Source organism: Anser cygnoides, chromosome 21 (genome assembly GCF_040182565.1).
Source record: "Anser cygnoides isolate HZ-2024a breed goose chromosome 21, Taihu_goose_T2T_genome, whole genome shotgun sequence".
Lineage (NCBI taxonomy): Eukaryota > Metazoa > Chordata > Aves > Anseriformes > Anatidae > Anser > Anser cygnoides.
In genome coordinates, this window is record NC_089893.1 from 8,170,295 (window position 1) to 8,189,387 (window position 19,093).

Here is a 19,093-nt window from a genome sequence, read left to right on the forward strand (position 1 = left end):
ACTTTAGCATATTTTGGTATTTTTACTTAATATTGCGTTTCCCTTATGTTGCTGACCATCTGACTTCCTCTCAGCATCTCTTTATGATCCTGGAGGTTGCAGCGCTTGGCACAATCTGCTCCAGCCTCGCCCCTCGGCAGCCCTCTGTGCTCACAGCCGTGCACGCACCCTCGATCCCATTGCCTTTCGTCTAAATTTTGTGGGGAAGCAGGATTACAGGAGTGAAAATAAATATAAAATGTTTTAAATATAAGACTCGTTATTCACGCACCCTTTTAAAACCGCGCTGTCCCAGGAAGATACCGCCTGAAGCTGCCTGAAGCTGGCCGGCAGACCTGTGAGATAAGGTGAATGTACTGACTGCACAGCTAGAAATGGGATTTCTTTTTTATATACATGCTTCTGAACAAGGCTGTTTTTTTCTGCAGAGTGTGCACTTCTTTCAGAGAAGGTCTGGAAGCTTTCAAAGCCCCTAAAGCTGTGGTAGGTTTATTTCCTGGGAGATCTCTCTCTGTAGTTCCCCGAGCAGGATCCAGGTGATCGTTCCTCCGCCCCAATGTCTGCAGGGCTTCGCTCGCGAGTAGATCACTGCTGACGGTGTCCACGCGTTCCTCACCCTGAGGGTGCCAGCCTTTCCGCCCTGGTGCACCTCTAAGCAGTCGCTTTTGGGATCTAGAGGTACGGTTAGCTGTGAGGTTATTGAGAAGCCATTGAGAATCCTTGAATTTGGCAAATGAGTAAATGAACAAGCAGACGGACGGTTGGCAGGTGGTACGCAGCATCCTTTTTGCCTTGTGCTGGTAGAATTTTCTTGGAGAAAAATAGAAGCCTGCAAATGTTTTAGAAAGGTACAGGGGTTAGGCGCTGTCTGTATGAAGTCCCTGCAATGATCCCAGCTCTTACATCTGTTCAGATGGATTCTGAGGCCTGGAGTGTTTCCAGTGTTTGATACTGGATAAGGAAACATGCCGTGGTTTGTGAGGGTAACAAGTACTTTTTAATGAGACCTCAATGTATCACTCTTAAATCTGGGACAGGAGTGACGAGAAAACTAATTTTAAATGCAATTTATAAAAGTGTGTAGAGATTAATGGATTGTAAAGAAAGATTTCCCTCTCTGTAGAGCCGGGTTTGTTTCTCATTCTTTGTAGAGCGCTTAGCCCAGTGCTGCCCCAGATCTCGTCTGTGACTTCTGCAAGAATACACGCGCAGAATAGGAGTAGCTAGGGTTTCTTTTTTTTGTTTGTTTCTTTTCATTTTTGTTTTGTTTTATTTTACTTTTAATTGAAGACATCAGGCATGTTTCTGAGGATGTCAGTCCTGACCAAGCCAAGATGAATACTTCCAGGAACTGTGTAAAAGCCTGAAGAACAAGGCAGTGCGGTAAACCCGCTTGTTTGGCACCGTCCGCGATGGTGATTTCCAAAAAGGTGGTTTACTGAAATGGTGTCATTTCTGCAACTGAGATACATGGATACGGTACCCTGCGACATGTCAGAGCTGACATCTGGGATTTTCTATTCCAGTGGCTTGCAGCTGTTTGTGTGCTCTGTATACGTATGAACCAGCACCAGAATTTCACAGCTGGGTATCTGGCTGTGAGCTGTTCACTGGTGTGCAGGCAGTTGCCTTAGCCTGATCCTGTTTTACAGGGGGTGAATGCTGTGGGCTTCTTTGGAAAAAGGAAGAGCGCTGTTGAACTCTGCCAACCTGTAGGCTCTTTTTAAAAGCCAAGAGTTTGAAGCTTTTGAGGGTAGGGGTGTGTTTCAGCAGATATGAAGGTGAAATTCTGCTTTTTCCGTTGTTTTGTTTTTGTTTGTTTGTTTCTTTTTTTTGTTTTGTTTTTGAATGGCGTGGACATTTCACTGGGACTGGGCTTTAGATACGTACTCACCTAGATGCTCCAACACCTGGCTTCTGGCTCTCCATCTTAGGAGTCATTGCGTTACTTGCATGTAATGGAAAATGTTACCTTGAGGTTCGGACGTTAGCTGTGTGCTGATGCAGCAGCACCTCTCCTACCCAGCACTCCGATAATCTGCAGCACTTCGACGTGAATCGCGGTGCTCACCATGCGTAGCAGTGGGGGCACAGGCTGCCCTTTGTACCAGGGTAACGATGGGGCAGAAGTGGGGTTTCAGACGGCGTGGGACCATCACCAGCACAGGCCTCGACAGAGACAAACGTTCCGTGCAGCACACCGAGCGGCCACCGGGCTGTAATAATATTTTGGTCCAAACAGTTCTGGTCTGGCATCGGACCAACAACCTACATTTCGTTTTCAATTCACATAACTCGTTTCCCTTATTATTGCTGCATGAATCAAATGTTTTTTGCCTTGGGAAGCTTTTGGCAAGGTATCCCCTTGTTGCATATGGTCCTTTCCCTCCCTCCCTCTTGGTTGGAGAGCCATTTCCCTTCCACAGGCTAGCTCCCAGCGTGAGGCTCCCTGGGAATCTTTAAGAATTGGGACAATCACTTAATTGGCACGTTGGCTTCCATTTGAGTTTGCCAATTAAATGAGTTCAATTAAACCAGAATGGATACTGTATTTTTGGCAGTAAGTACTAATTTATAGCAATCATTTAATTTTTGTTGGTGATGCTATAGAAGCAATTGTTTCCAGTTATGTTTACTCTGGTTTACAGTGTGTACAGTCTTGCAGTACAGTGCTGATCTGGGAGAAAAAATCACAATTTCTAAATTTCTGTTTTAAAATTTGGTGTATGCAGCAGTTAGCAAAAAAAAAAGAGTGATATAAAATTTGCTAAGGTTGGATCAGTAAAGTTTACTGGTCGCCGTGTCCACCAGTTTGAATGCACCCTGCTTCTGCATTTTGCATGTCTGTTTATTTCAAAGTTAATCCAATGCGCATCCGTAAATAGAGTCTTGCTATGTGGAACATTTGGGTCGTGTATTCACACACTACCACCTGTACTTCCTCTTAGTCGTGGAGGGTAATGGCAATGAAGAAGAGAAAGGTGGCACTGGGGTGTGCTAGCTAATTTTTTGAATGCTCCCAGCAGCCCTCTGCCAAATTGCATACGTGTAGGAAGGGATAAAATGCATTAATGCACGTTAAGCACTTACGTCTGGGTTTACTAAGGCACTGGGGAGCCCCAGCACCCCCGCTAATCGTGCCCCGTGTAGACGGCCGTGCTCGGTGGCGTGTGTGGTGTCAGTAGCGGCTGCGTGGCAATGGAGGCCAGCTTCGCTTGGGCTGTGAATGACCGGCCTGAATTTCCTGGGTTTTAGGTAATTGAATTTCAGTTTCAGGTGGTTTCACATCCCCATATCTTTTATAATTATCACCAATTTTCTGGTGGATCGGGCTCGGCCGGCTTGTCTTGTGGTGGCAGCGTGCTGGTGATGCTCTGCCGGTTGCTGTGGTGATGCCGATGTAATTAGTCCTGCAATCAGTCTGTGCATCCCCCATTGCGGTGCTGGGAGGAAGCACGAGGTGAGCTCTGAAGGCTGGGTTATGCTGTCATGACCCTCCGCCTCTTTTCCTCCCACCCAATTCCAAAGATGATCTCTTTTTACACATTTTGTTGTTGCAATGTAAGAAATGCCACATTTGTTTGAAAAGTACTTATTTAGGGGGATAAAACTTATAATTTATTTACCTGTCAATCACTTTTCCCTGGTTTTTTTTTCTGCTCTAAAATGAGACGGAACATGCAGGAAGGGAAAGGAGTTTCTTATTTATACTTGTGGTTTTTTTAAGTCGGTATTCATTGCTTCTCAATTACCACAATGTGAAAAAAGACGGACCAGGTTTGAGCTGCTGTCAGCAGATCGCTCAGCAGCCCCCCTCCGTTCCCCAGCCCCGGCTTAGCTCCAGGAGACTGACAAAAACCTGTCAGCACATGGCTGCTCTTCCTAAAGGCTGTGGGCAACCCTACGATTCAGCCTTCTTCGTTATACGGCGATGAATTACTCCCTGAAAATTGGTAATCTTTAGCCTGATTTTTGAACTCGTTCCTTGCTTTCTTCGCTTTGAGGTCACTGCAAGAAGGTTTGTGATAGATGCTGCAGGCCTTGCTTTTTCCATTGAGTGTGGCTTTCAGGATTTTGTCACCCTAGCAGCGAGTGTGTCTCGTTCAGTTAATTTTCCTCAGCTGGTGTTGTGGGATCCAGACGCTTGTGGCTGTGACCGGGTTGTGTGAGGGTGCGCGGCCTCCCAGCAGTCGGCACCAGGGCTGGCTTGTGTAGCTGCAGGCTGAAATTCACCACGGTTCTGCATAGCAGCAGCAAGTTACCAACTCCAGGGTGTCCTTTTGGGGCTGGATGTGGTGCTCAGTGGGCTCAGAGAGTCCCAAGGCCTCTCTTGGGTCCCGCCTGCCAGGTTGCGGGGGTCCGCCTCGGGACGGTTGTGGTGAGCGAGTTCCTGGGATGAAGTGCTGGGAAGGGGATCACTGCGATAATCTCGTTTAAAAATAATCCCCCGCCACAAAGTTTAGTTTTCCTCTTGCTTTTTAGTCCGTATTGTTCGGGATTGTAACCACTAAAATAGTTGCTGCAACGCGAGGAAGTGGGAGAGAGTAGCCAGGGGCTGAAGGATTGGGGCTGGAGTTTAAAAATGTGGCTTTGCCTCTTCAAGCCGGGCTACCACGAAACTCTGCCCTCGGTGGCGGTGCTCCTGGTGCGCCTTCTCCTCTGGGCAGTGTAAAAGAAGGGGAGCTTTAGGGCCTGCGTGTTCTTGATGTGCTCTGCGGCCCGTACTGCCAGCAACTGCTTTCAGCTTGAAAGCGTCTGAAGTTGCTCTTCGGCGTGGTTTCAGAACCCAAAATGTTAACTGTTGCTTCTTGCTTTGTGGCACAACCTTTTCCCCGGTATTTGTGTGTGGTGAGGGGGCTGCCGTCGGTTCCCCAGGCTGAAGGGCAGCAGTGTGCTCCAGCGGTGTGCTCCTGTAGGGATGTCTGCCGGCTTCGTCACGCTTCTGGTCTCTGGGTGTGTTCCTATACCTGCCTCTTGTGTTTTTCTTAAGCATTGACCCTGAAGGAAGAAATCCCTCCTTGTTAGCTAATAATTTGATGAATGCAGTCTGACACCCTTGGGGGCGAGGATTCTCACCAGCACCTCCTGCTGAATTCCTGCTCGGTGCCGTGAGCAGGACATCGCCGCTCACCTTCCCGGCTTTCCTGATCGGAAGCAAATGCTCTTGTAGGCGATGCCACGTCTCAGTCTGACCTCCCCGAGTGACACGGGGCCTTGCTGGAGCCCACTGTCACCTGGGGTCTGCCAGCATCGTCCCTCGGCACCCTCACCCCCCCGGAGAAGCGGCCACAGCAGGGCCACCTTCCCTGGTGGCACTCGAGCACGGCTGACGCACTGACTTCTGCTCTGCTGCCCAGAAGTTGATGGCTGGCTTAGGGGATAAATGGCACGCTACAAATAAACCCATTCCTCACGTTACTGTGTTATTAGAAGGGTTTGCAGAATGAACATATCGTATACCAGGCGTGTGTTTTATGCTCTTGGAACCAGCTCTTCTTATGAACTGAGCCCAGGTTGGCTTGGTTTACAAGCATAAACACAAATTCACGTTAACTCTATGGACCCGGTGATATATTGGGGTTAAATGTCAGGCTGCTGTTTTTTCTGCCTTCCCAGTCTTTCTCCCACCGCAGTGGGAAAGTTCTTTGGTTCCTAAGCGGATTTATACCTATAGCATAATGTAACATAGCCTTGTTATTTGCACAATCACTGAATATGGTCAGGGGACTTACCAGAGTGGCATTTGCTACTTTCAGCCTGACTTAATCTCTGTAGTTTTTTGTGCTATGAGAAATTGCATTCTGGCATGACAACCCAAGGCCCCACTGGTCCTTGTGTAACTAAGCCATGATTAGGATCCTTCCTCCCCCTGTGAAACAATAGACTGCAGAAATTGTGCATCAAGCAGGGGTGAGGGATTTGGGGGTTGGTTTTTTTTTCAGCCAACAAGGAACTGGAATCAAAGCATTGTGCTCGTTGGATGTTCTGTTTTCTCTGGCTTTCTTCTAAAATTTATTTTGTAAGCTGTACAGAAGAAGGACTCTAACCCTGGCTGCCTTTCCCACGCATATTGTATGTGGGATTTTTGTTCTTAAAGAAAGTACATTCCTTAGCCAGCGTACCATTATGTGGGGCTCTGTACTGTACCACTGCAGCTCCCCGGGCTGAAACCTTTGTGAATGGTAATAAGGGGCTCACTGCTGCTCGCTATAGAGTGTCAAGGCCAAACTTACAGCTCGCAGGTAGTTATCATGCTAATGCTGTCCTCAGCGGCTAACCATTCATTTTTGCTTGGTGCATCCATTTTTGCTTGGCGCATGCCATTTTCTGAAACAAACAGTAGCTATGAAAGAGAACACCAGCGTAGGGCTGCTTTGCTGGCACTAACTGCCCTTGGGGTGCACATCATTCATCCGCAGAGTCTGTGCCCGTCCATGCCTCTTTTTAAGGCCCACTTGGGAAACCCTGGTGTGACACAAAATCGGCCTGCTTTGCGGAGGTGAGTTTTGTTCGCAGTGGCAATAGTCCTGCCCAGGGAGGTTGGTGCTGCTGCCAAGTCGCTTACTCGGTGTCGTGGATTCCATTTACCAAATTAGCTGTTTCACGTGTGGGCTGGGAATGGTTGGACCCACGTATCTGTGAGCTAGCAAACTTCATGTGAAAAACCAGTAGATGAATGGTTAAGAATTCGTGCTTTGTTCAATCCAGGCCGATCCTTTAAACTATGGTAAATGGATGCCCTGGACTAACTCCACTGTAATGCTCAAGCTCAGGAATGAGAGGTTTCCCTTAATTTGCCAGCTCGTGGCAATGCTTAAAAGTTTTTTCTTATTTTTTCCCCTTTGGAGGGAAAATGTTGGGAACAGAAAAAACACATCCTGTGTGGTCTTGTGAAAGAGAAGAATTCACTGTTAACCGTGCCATGCAATAAGTGCTGGCTAGAACAATTCAGCATTGACAGGGAATGTGGAAAATGGAATTAAATGTCCTAAACTCAAAAAAAAAATGATACACATTAAAGTATCTTCTTGATTGAATGCAGCTTTCTTAAACGTGGGATTCAGAATGTGCCCAGCCGGTATTCAGAGTTTCCCTGCTGGTAACACTTGTCATTCCTTCACTGGCTTTCCTCTATCACATTCCTCCTTTGCCAGGAGACTTTAAAGGCACCCCTAGCAGGGTAACTGTTTCTCCACACACTACAGTCCCCAAGCTGAGAGCTAAATTAAAATCTCTGTGCTACCTCTAATTACTCCAGCAGCTCTGACCTTGAGCTATGCCTGCACAGAAGCCAGTCCTGCAGCTCCCCTCCGGCACGGCAGAAAGGGTTTTTCATTTATCCTTGCAGCCAGGTGAGGAGCTAAGTGATGATGTTAATTAAAAAATAAAAACAAAAAAATATATAGAGAAAAATTGTAAAAATGTCATCTTTCTCATTCTGAAAACCACCTTTGCGCCCTTGTGTTGGCACTCAGGTTGCTGCCATCCATCCCAGCACGCTGGGCCCAGTTCGTGATGCCGTGCGAGGACACAGGTGGGTACGCGGCCCCCTTGGCTGTGGGAGCAGGGGCTGCCCTTGGCTGTCAGCTGTGTGCAGGCCCCGGGCGGTTATTAAATGTGCCGGTGCTGCGCTCTGTTGATCAGACCGTGAATAGCACGGATGCTAATTCTTAAGGTCAGCTGGGAAGTGTAGCGTCTGGAAGGTATTTCTTTTCTTTTTTTTTTGCTTCTTCAGTAAAACTGCTTTAGTATAACGGGCAGATATTTTTGTTTAAGGTGACGTTGTCAGACCTGTGCGCACAAACCAGGTGCTTATTCACTTTAAATGTGTCCAAATATCTTAAGCAGTTCTGGAAGACTTAGCTGCAGCGTGTTAAAGCTGCTTGCAGTGACACGAACGTCCTGCATGAAGTCACTTAGGAAGTACCTGCATCCACTAAATGAGTCATCAGAGAATTTTTGTATGAGAGCTTGGCAAATACTTGTATTTCCGTCACACTGCCACTGTACCACTGACGTTTTTTGATGAATGTTGTATCTTCATCAATTGCTGTACGTTTCTTCCATCCAAAAAAGCGACCCAGTTACAGGCTTCCTGGGCTCAGGTACATTTTAATCCTTTTAGGGATAATGCTCAGGCAGATGAAAGCTGCAGAACTGGGGCCTTTCGTTTGGAGTTATTTCTAACAGCTTGGACATGGGGATTTTAGGTATAGTGAAAGTATTTTGCCTTTGCTTCGTTGATTTATTTTCTGTGCAGAACCAAGGTTGTTATTCTTGGCTAGTCCTGTGTGGAGGCTGGAGCTGGACTGGATGACCCTGGCGGGTCCCTTCCTATTTGGGATATGGTGTGATTTGATAATCCTGTAAGTAAGGAAACTTTCTCTCCCTGGAGTACGTTAGTGGCTGCGGAGGCTGAGACGAACCGTCTTTCTTCTTCCACCCTGCTTCGGGCTCACTCCTGAACAGCGATCGGTAACGGCAGGGCAGCGCTCGTGGAGCCATCATCCTGTAACCTCCTCGTGACAGGAGACGTGTGTAGGACGGCTTCTTTATAATGCTGCAAAGTAAGCTCTGCAGAAGAGCCGATGCCTGCGTGCAGCTAGCCGGTGCCCAAGGCTGAGAACAGCCGGCGATGCCCCTGGGGGTCAGCGCCCTGCCAGGCACCGAGGGGGGACCCGGGCGGCCTCCGTCGCGCACGGGGAGCACCCCCTGCTCCCCACAGAGCAGCGGCTTCCTGAAGGAACCTCTCTGCCTCCTGCTGTTCTTCGGTGACGTGAAGCTCCAACGCAGCTTGTCTTCTTGGAAAGCTCCGGTGATGGCTTTTTGGTTTGGTTTGGGTTTAGAAAGAAAATCAAGGGGAAATGGGAATGATGTAAAGGAAAGACTGTCATGGAAACCAGGCAGCGTTTTGAATCCGCTATCCCATTTTTAGCAACGAGGCCGTGTGCCGAAGGAATCCAGAACAATCTGGTCTCCTTAAGCTGGTTCGAGTGAGAGACTAATGATAGGAAGACGCATAAATGTTCCTGCCTGCCTAATATTTATTCTTACTTTGTGTTAACCTTGGCTACGAGCAAACTTCCCCCCTCAGAAATCCCACTTGGATCCCGCAGCCGGGCTCAGGCCTCGAGTTGTACCGGTCACTGTGTGTGGTGCGTCCCCAGGGCGGCACCGGGAGTTTGGGGTCCGCGCTCCCTGCAGGAGGGCTCCCACCCCCTGCCCTCGGGTCGCCCAGGGCTGCAGCCCCCCCGGTGTGTCACCGCCTGGAAGAGGTCTGCTCTCGTGTCCTTCTGTTGTAGGATCGTGGCCTGGGGCTGCCCTCCAAACTCTGCACAGAGCTAGCGAGGATACAGGTGCATGGTTATCACGAGAGCGAGGCAGCTGGGGAGGGGGGGATTGTGGAAATCGTGGTGCTGTTGAAAACCATTTTACCAGTTATGCAGGATCCTTGGAGCCTGGTGAGATCCCACCCTTTCTTCTCTTCTTGTGCCTCCCAGTGCAGGTCTGCGGCAATGGGTTTGCCTAGGTTCAGTGTTTCCCCCGATTCCTACCAAGGCAGAACCTGTGTCGCATCTTGTTTGATGGACTACTTTCTTCAGTTTTTTACGTGTATTCGAATTGTGTTATGTTTCTGGAAGTGAGGGAAAAGGATTGACATGCTTTCTGGTAAAGTCAATCAGACTTTTAGGAGAAAATCCCTTCATGTTACGCTGTGCAGTTGTCAGATATAAATTATTTGTGACTTAAAGTTTTGTGCTAGAGAGCGCAAAGCTGAAGTTTTCCAAATCGTGCCTATAAGAGCCCAAAAAGTTCAAACTTGGATGCCTACGGCTCATCACCCTGGTTTGTGACAGCTCTCACATTCCCAGGAGGTTTAACAGCAATGCTTGAAACTGCCCCGAGTGCCGCAGGTGCTTCGGGGACCTCCTGCAGTCAAACAGCTGGGGTGACCTGAAACTGAAACGGCCGTCCGTCAGAAGGGTGGGACGGACAGACAGACAGGCGTCCTCCCGAAATTGCTTAAACTCGTTAGTGATGCCTGCTTGCCTCACAGTTGATGTTGGTGTCCGTTACAAACCACTGAAGATCTCAAATGTTGTCCCAGGTGTTACTGAAGTGGTGCAGTCCCTGAGCAAGCCTGCGGTAGGAGGATGCCTGGGTTCGGGGGAAGCTGGTGGAGCGTGGTGGGGCTGAGAAGCTTCGAGCGTAAGAGGACTGTGGATGGAGTCAACAGGCTGCGTTCTGGATCACGTCCTCATTTGTTTACCAAGTTTGGACCAAAGCAGATTGATTGATGCAGCAGTGACATTAAGCTGTGAAAATTGGACTGAATAATTTGCATGAACAGATTTGCTCTGCAATTACTAGGTTTCCACAGAAGAGTGATGCATGGAAAACAAGGAAGTGAGAAGCAACTGATGATGTTAGCTAGCTAATTTTCAGATGTAAGTAATTCAGCTGTTTCAAAATGATTTAAAAAGCTAAATGACTGCGACACAAAACACAAAAGACGACAAATCTCATTTTGGAGTGTTCTGTTTGTATTTTGAGAGAAAGGTAATCTAGGGTGACGTTTTGCATGCCAGGTTTTGGATCGAAACAAGTACAAACTAACGGTGAATAAAGCGTGCTTTTCTGTAGCTCTGTATCTGTGGTTTAGATGGAAAGTAGCTGCGTTTCATTTTGGAGCAATACGGTTTATAAAATCGCACGAAATTTCTGTCTTCATTATCTAATCGCCAAGTTTTTTCCGGTGTTCGCACCTCATACTGAAGATTTTGGCTTACACAAGATCACCGTTCTGCCCGTTTTCCTCAGCCGTGAGTTCTGGGAGATGACGTCCTGCGGCAGAGTCCTGAGAGCTCAAATCTAATTGGAACGGCACCCGCAGCTAATGAGTGTGCCGCATCTCATTGTGGTCCCTGTCAATGGACGCGTGCTGCTGGAAAGGGGAGAGGCGGATATCTCCTTCCAGCAGGATTGGACAGAACTCAATCGGGAAGGAGAGGATAATACCACTTTTTAAAAGAAATGCTGGCATTTAAGTCTCCCGGAGGTGTGAGTTTTGCCTACGCTGCTTTGAGTCAGATCCAGGGTAGTCTCTGCCCACTGCTGCAAACTGGCTTGCAGCCCACGTTTTTCTGTCAGATTTGTTTAACCATTTTTATATCCCACCAGCTTCTACTGCTGATGGAGAAGAAAAATTATTTTTCTTCCTACAAAAATTCTGTTCCTTAGAAAATTAAGGCAAGCGCATCCAGCTTTGCCAAAAAGCAGCTTACAGGAATGGCACATTTATTATTGTAATTACTTATTTTCTTATGTAAAGGACCTGTAAGGTTTATTAGATTGGTGATCCTCTTAATGCTGAAATTCACAATGAGGCTCTCAAGTGTCCTATTACACACTGAAGTAATTGTGTGCTTAATAACAGTCAGTCAGCCCAGGAAGGGTTTATTTAAGGATGTAAATATTGTCCTTGTTTTCCTTCAGTGCGTGGGCGCGCATGTTCTGCACAGCTGCGGGACAGCGGAGCTGAAACATTGCTTCTCTTCAGGGCTGCGACGGGCACAGGCGGGAGAGCGAGCATCCTCACCTCGAACTTGTCCGAGATGTCGGAAGGGGACAGCGTGGCCAGCGCTGTTGCAGCATCGCTTTTCTGAGGAGTTTGGCTCAGAGGGGAGACCTTGCGCTCTACTCAAGTCCTGCCTAGGCGCAGCGGTGCTGCCGAACGAACGCAGGTGTCTGCAGTGCATGCCTGCACCTGAGCCAGGGCCACCCTGGATTCCCTCTGTCAGGGCAGAAGTAGATACTCCTGCAGCTCCTAGTTGCTCTTTTCCTAATCTAGGAAAAGAAAAAAAATCTATTCCTGACCCAAAGTGCCTGCGTATCTCTAGTGACTATAAAGGCAGCCTTGGGAAGATAAGACAGTTGTAGCTGCGTCCCTTGCACATGTTTGAAGTTAAATGCGATGAATCGCTCCCTCTAGCTCTGTTGCTGTTAGTCAATGAATATGGGAATGGTTTTGACTTACTTCAGCTCTTTGTGATGTGGTGAAGCACATGTAAATTTGACCCAGGTCAAGCTAAAAGGAGAGCTTCAGGGAGGGCAGTAAGAGCTTCTCCCATTGTTCGCCCTGGACGAGGGCAGCCAGCCTGAACTGCGGTTGTCTGACCCTGAGGTCTGGGGGCGAGGACCGCGTTGTGCCCACAGCTGGCACTGCGGCGTGCAGCTGTGCTGTGCTGTCCAGCAGCCTGCCCGCTGATGGTCTGTGTTCACAGACCCTTGGTGGGCAGGGTGAGAGGCACTGGCACTGATCTTCGGCATCAGAGAAGTCTGATCGCTCCTGTCGTTCGGAAATGAGTTTCCTGTAATACCTACTTGTTCTGGGCCTCCAAGAGAGGGAATTGTGAGGTGACTCTCTTCTTCTTGCTTGAGCATTCATTATTCTGGACGTTATTCATGTTTCGCACTGCATTGTACAAAGCAGAAAAACAGCCTTCTGTGATCTGTCCTGTGCTCGTTCAGCTGGTCTCATCCCTGCCACTAATGAGCCAACATCAAGGACCGTATTTTTCTCCTCTTGCTCTGTGAAGCCTGTGCTGATCTCCTGGTTTGATCACTGGCTCCCTTTGTGAAAACCGTACCTAAAATCCCTGTTCCCTAGAGCTTGGGGCCTGCAGCAGCACAGCGAGAGGAGCGCGAGGTGCTCGTGTTCCACCCGGGGTGCCGAGTGCCCGCCCAGCACGGCTCACGGCTCGTGGAGGAGCAGCTGGAGGAGGGAGAGGGTGGCAAAGTGTGACAAAACAAATGAAAAAAAGAGAGTGCGGAGTTGTGGCCTCACCAAAGTAGATGAATTCTGATGAATTTTAATATGTTCGTGCACTTATTCCAGTAGTTTCAAATACCTTTTTTGAAAGCTCACCTCCCACATATGAGCAGCTCTGTTATTACCTTGATTTTCTGCCGCATGAGCTATCCAGCTTCTTCCACTGCCTGAACGCTGCACGGATGTTTGGAAAATTGGGTACTTGAGGAGGAGTCCAAGGAGGGAGTTTAGGAACGTGTTACACACCTACGTCTGAAAATCTCTTCTTTAGAAACCAGAAGAAGTAATTAATAAAAGGCTGGATCTCTGGAGTTATTAGTAAGGCCCTACAAAACAGTTGAGGAAGAGATAATCATATACTAAGTTATACCCTAGTTTCAGTTTTCTTTTTCTTCCATGTTTAAAAGGCAGAAGTATAGCTTCTACCACAAATGAAGTTTGAGCTAGGGCCACAGCATGCAATCAAGTTTTAAGTTCTTTTTATTCATTTATTTGTTTGTTTGTTTTGCAGGCAAGAGGTGCGGACATCCCTGACATTCCAGGGGAGTTGCCGCTTCGGACTTGTGGCAGCACAGCAAGTATGAAAGTGAAGAATGTGAAAAAGTAAGAGCACTGTTCTTTGATTTTCCTGTATTTGTTGGGCTTCAAGTTTTGATATCCTGGATTTTAGCTGTTGTGCTGGAATATAGCTAGGGCATTCAGCAACCATTTTTGTTAATGTCTTCATCAGAGCAACCAAAAGCATAGAATCATTTAGGTTGGAAAGACCTCTAAGATCATCTAGTCCAACCGTTAATCCATCCAAACAAAGTAAATTATAGTTAGTGTGGTCTCAAACTGGGGACATCAGAGGTTTTGTTAGGTCTCTTGCCCATTTTGTGCCATATAAGCAAAGCCTGTTTAAGTTCTGAACCTCACAGTTACTGTATTTTTAAACTTTTGTGATTTCTCCCGAAACCAATTCATTTAAATATATATATGTAGGGTGGCCTATATATTTTTTTTATTTGTGTTTTGCTCTTTTTCTTTTTTTACATTCTGCCCTGTTCCTCTTTACTGAGTGGGTTTTGCACAATTTTTCTTTTTTAGGGGTATTTTTTACTTCTCTGGTTTCCCAGATTTTTTTTTTCTGTAAGCTTAGGCTCTTTTTCTCTCTCTTTCACACTCTCCTGGATAATGTAAACCAGCTTACTATGTTTGTAGCTAAGGTTTCAAACCCCTAACCTGTAAAGAGGTTCAAAATTAATTGATATTACTTGACTTGTCTTTGCTAAGAGTGCTGACTTGAGGACCAGAACTCCCTGATATTGATTGATCTGTGCATTCAGATCACCCCTCTGTGGTGCTCTGATGCTGCAAGGGAAATGGCTCTTTGTTCTAGTGCTGAGCAGCCAGATGCTGTATCTCACTTCCCACTTGTATTCCCGTGGGAAGAGAGAGCTAGATAATGACAATCTCATTGGCTCACCACCAGAAATATCTATAGGAGTCTATAATAGCTTCAGCAGAAGCGAGAGCATGTTGCAGAGCCAGAGGATCTCCCCGTCAGCCATCTCTGTAGCTGGAGACACTTGGGAATAATTATGCCTCACTTTTGAATTTTAAAAAGGCAAAGGATAAATAGCGTTTGTTCTGCACCCTCAGATACATCAACCCGGGACTGATGGGCTGTGATGCCTTTCACAGGTAAAGTTCTACTTTCCTATGTGTCTCGTGTAAGGCTGTTTATTTGCACTGCAAAAATGCATTTGTAAAGGTAGAGCGGCTTGTCCCTGCGCCATTTCTTAAAGATGTGGGCCTTGGTGTTGATGAATTGCCACACAGCTCTTTAAGGATGCAATGATAAAAGCCACTTTGCAATTTAGTTTTCCTTCCTCACTCAGTTCCTTTCTCCACTGTTTCGGTGCATCGCATCACCAAACCCCTCTGTTCCCTCGGCTTTGGGTTGAGAAGCTCCTTATTATTTTATATGAGTAACTGCATTTTATAACAGTGCTTGCTGCTGAGCATGGTGTCAGTGATCTGCATCTTATGGTGTGCTTTTGATGTGCTTCAGGTTATCCTTTACAAAAGGTCATTTCCCGAAGATGGCTGAATGTGCGCATTTCCATTACGAAAACGTGGACTTTGGCAACATACAGGTGAGTTTCAGATTTCTTTTTCATACAAAACGTCATTGTGTTTGTCTGGTTACCAACTAACCTGCTGGGGGAAGCTCCACTGAGGTTTATTCAGTTTACTGTGAAATGTTAGTGATAGGAAGTTAAAGCAATAGGGTCTCTTTCTTTGCAATTGCTTCTATGTTCAGGGCCAGAAGCTGTCCTCAGCTGTGTGGCCACCCCTGAGGCTGGAGAGGATTTCATTTCCACAGGATTTGGCTGATGTCACGGTTTTAAGACTCCATCAAACATTCATTGTTGAGCTGTCTGTAGTAACTGCATGCATATTTTTTAGCTCGTGTGTGTATTTTTAAACAACTGTGTTGTGCACGTTTTTATGTAAATATAAGATGTTAATTCAAATGTACCGATTCTCTTGGTGTTATCCCAGCTCTGCATTGTGCACTGCAGCAGCTGTGTCATCAGAATGCAAGAAACTGCTAGTCAGCCTGAGTTGCATTTCTAGAAGCGTGCAGGCTTTATTCCTTTGTGAGCCATCCCTCAGAAACATAGGCAGGTGCATTTTTCATTGAGGAGTACCGGGGAGGGTGGAAAACCAAGAGTCACTGCTAGTTTCTCACAAATAGGGCACATCTTGTGCTGCACTTTCAGAAACAGGAATGCCTCCAGCATCTGCCAGCCTTGTAGCCAAAAAGAGGTTACAACCTTTTCATTTGTAAAACATTTCCTGTAATACAGTGAATTATTTACAGCCTTTCATGTTTCTGCACCTGACGGTTTTGCAAACAGAATTATGCATCCTTTTTTTCTGTCTCTAAATTCTGACTGAGAAGGTGTGCTCTGGAATTCGAGTCCTGTTCAGGATTCCTATCTACTGTTACTGACACTTAGTGGCTCTAGGTAGACCCACTGTACTGAGCAGGGGCATAGATTGGCAGACACGTGCACATGAAGTAGTCACGTAGAAATTTACAGAGGTGACTCCAAAGAACCATTTAATCTGTGATACTTTCTGTTCCACCCCCCAAAAGCTTTCCAGTCTTACCTGAGAAGCGCAAAACCCTGTGCTTCCGCAGTTAAGGTAATGATTGTGGCTGAAACAAAAAAGAAGGAGAGAGGTACTATCCCCAGACGTCCCCAGAGAACGGTGAGTTAGACAAAGCAGTGGCCTCAGGAGGACACCAGAGCAAAGAGCTCAGTGCTTTGTCAGGTCTCTGGCTGCTGACTCACAGCAATCCTCAGGCTTCTGAAGCAGAGCTCTGCTTCTTTCAGTTCCTGCGTATAGGAGTGGTGTGACTAATCTGCATCCCTATTTTTTGTCTCCTGGTAATTTTCTGAGTTGGCATCATAGATCTTCCAGTCATTTCAGGGAGAGGTTTTATGCGGAGTAGGTGTTGAGCAGGTTTCTGTACACACGGGGATGGTTTTGGCATTCTGCGATCCTGAGTTTTCCTCTCCGTCAGGCAGAGCGGTGGGGTGCGTTAGCAGACCTCCAGTGCCCTGTGAATGCTGGAGAGAGATTACAAACTTTGCATGTTGCTAGTATTTAAAGGATTTTGAAGACAAACCATTTATTTTGTGGGGTTAAGCGTTTCTTGGCATCTTTTAAGGAGGGCAGCGTGTACCTGTATGGTTGATGTGCTGAGTTGTGTGTTCACAAGAGGGAGAAACCAACTGCAGAAAAAAAATCCGAGAGTATGTTCTTTACAGATTTGCTTCACGTTGCCCTGCCAAGCATGTGCTGCTGGGCAGTTTGCACAAGCCAGAGCTGGTGAGGCCTGGTGCTGTCTGCAGCGTCCCGTGCCCTGCTCAGCTGTGCTCTGTGTTACCCCCTGGCACAAGCAGGACGCCAGCGGCTGTAACCACAGCAGTGTCTGGCTGAAATACCTGGGGAGGGATAGCAGGGGAAGAAAAAGCAGTCCTGGGCGTTCGGTCCTATCTCAGTGTGTGTGTCACAAAGCCAGCAGGATGGTCGACGGCCGCGCGGGAGGCACTGCGGTGGTGGGATGTGTCGGGGGCAGCCAGCTGTGTGTCCTCCCTGCTGCCTCTGAGAAGCCCTACACAGAACTGAAGCCTTGCTCACCCAAATGTGCTCTTTGCTGTTTGTGTGCCTAAGGCCGAACAAGCGCTTAAACACGGTGATTCAGGCCCTAAATACCAGCTCCGTGCCTCTTGTTCTTCCTCTTTTCCAAGCAAGATTCCTGATAGATTCCCACGGTGTGGTTTCTTTGTAATAGGGATAAAAATACCGTAAGAACAGAGCTTTGCTCCTGACATAGGGAAGAACAGAGCATTACAGTATTTCCTTAGGAGGAGAAGACCGGTATTAATGGCAAAATAAATGCAAGCTATTAATACAACAGCAGTATTAGTTTACAGACTTAAAAATAGGTCCATATAGGGCTCATACATTTTAATCAAGTGGCTTTCATTGGTGGCTCCTTTGTGATAACGAAGTAGACTAGAGAATAGCAGTAGGATGAAGTGACTTGTAATTGACAGCTTGGCACCTAATAGCGAAGTACCGAGTTGCATCTGAGGGGGTAGTGGGTGTAAACTCCTTTCAAAATCTATTCACTGTTAAAAATTTGCATAGTAGAAATGCAGCATTATCTGGCTGTGTCAGTAATTGTGTAATGCTGTCTATTAACAGCCTGGCCAAATTTCAGATTGTTTTGTAACGTTTATGTCACTTGTAATATGGTCTCATGCTGCAATTGGTATTAATATCTTGGCATTTCACCTCATGAGATCGTTTGAAATTAACTTTCTGAGATGTATAAAAAGGGATTTGTTCTCCTCCTCGCACTGTGCTAACAAAACTAGGTGCATTTTGGGACGCTTTTCTCTTCAGAGGCGTTCTGGTACACTGCTTTCAGCAGCCACATATTTTACCCTTATCTGTGTCTGGCCAGCAAGGCGCGTGTTGCATGGGCAGGAAGTTTCTGGTTTACCAGGCAAAAGCTGTATTCATGACAAAGGTAGCTGCTGTCAGAGCTGCAGTTGCAGGATGGGCTTTACAAATTGCATCAGTGCCAGAAATCCACTGGTATTCTGCTGAAATGCTTTACGTTTCTTACTGCATTTATTTTTCATGCACGTAGCATTGATTTTTAACTTTATGACGAAAAGCCAGGTTCTGCACAGGCCGTTTATTTTAGTCTGATACCGGGTAAGTATTTAAGAGCTTTGTTGCAGGAACAGAACGGCGGTTCAGCCCTCTGTGGTCCGTGTCCCCCACATCAGATGGTATTAGGCCACAGCGAGGCTGGGATTACTCAGCGTTGGTTAGGTCGGTTCTGCTGCCTTCCGTCGCTCTTAAGGTCTGCTGCCTTTCCACAGGTCTTGGCTAACGTCCATCCGTGATGCCTCTCCTGTCTCTAGAACATCAACGTTCAATTAATTAATATACAAAGTAGACATTGCTTATGCAGGTATCGCTGTGCGGGGCATCTTAGTGTTCAGTTAAGCACCAAAATACAGGGTTGGAAGTCCTCGGTGCCTCTTCCAGGTCTTACACTGACATTTCAGAGTACAGGTAGGCAGAAAAGCCTCTCAGTTCCTGACGCACCAAACAGTCCCCCCTCCAAACCCCTCTCTGGGCCTTAATATGAACAGGAGAACTGGTGGTCAGGTGTTCCTTAAGTGTCTTTACTTCCTGCCAGAAATAAAGACTTTGTCTTCATTTGAAACAATTAAGAAATTATCTTCAGTTGAGGAGGTTTCAGTAATGGAATATGAGAGCTGAGGAGCTCTCCGCTTCCCAGACGATACGGGTTTTCCAGGGAGCAAATAATCAGTAAAGCAGAGAAAGTGCTGTAACGCACATTCATATCGCTTCAGCTATCTTGCCTTTGGCACGGATTTACCCCTTCGCACAGCACGGTCTCTGTCTCGCTGTGGTTGTGTTTGTGTAGCTGCCTTCTAAAAATAAAACCCCGTCAGAACAGGACTGGATTACGGCGCATGGAAGATCCTCTCCTCCTTATCTGTTAAGCCCCGGCATTGCGAGTGATAGGAGCGTGTTATCAGTGGTAAAGGAAGTATTTGAAGCAGAATCACTTCCGCTGGTGGAGGCATCGGCTGCCAGGAATTCCTGCTGCAGCTCGGCACATTGTTTGCTGTTTGAATGCCTTTGGCA

General features: G+C 47.0%; 1 protein-coding gene across 11 annotated transcripts in view; it reads left to right on the forward strand.

The window, feature by feature from the left end:
• The window catches only part of ARHGAP32 (Rho GTPase activating protein 32), a 262,161-nt gene that overhangs the window by 106,983 nt on the left and 136,085 nt on the right, over nt 1–19,093 (forward strand). For 9 of the 11 annotated variants that reach the window (XM_066981261.1, XM_066981262.1, XM_066981264.1 and 6 more), the window contains 3 exons: nt 13,344–13,435; nt 14,477–14,518; nt 14,889–14,973. In XM_066981261.1, the coding sequence (XP_066837362.1) occupies nt 13,344–13,435; nt 14,477–14,518; nt 14,889–14,973 (219 nt within the window). The remainder of the gene's footprint in view (nt 1–13,343; nt 13,436–14,476; nt 14,519–14,888; nt 14,974–19,093) is intronic. The other 2 variants (XM_066981267.1, XM_066981271.1) reach the window with 1 other exon arrangement.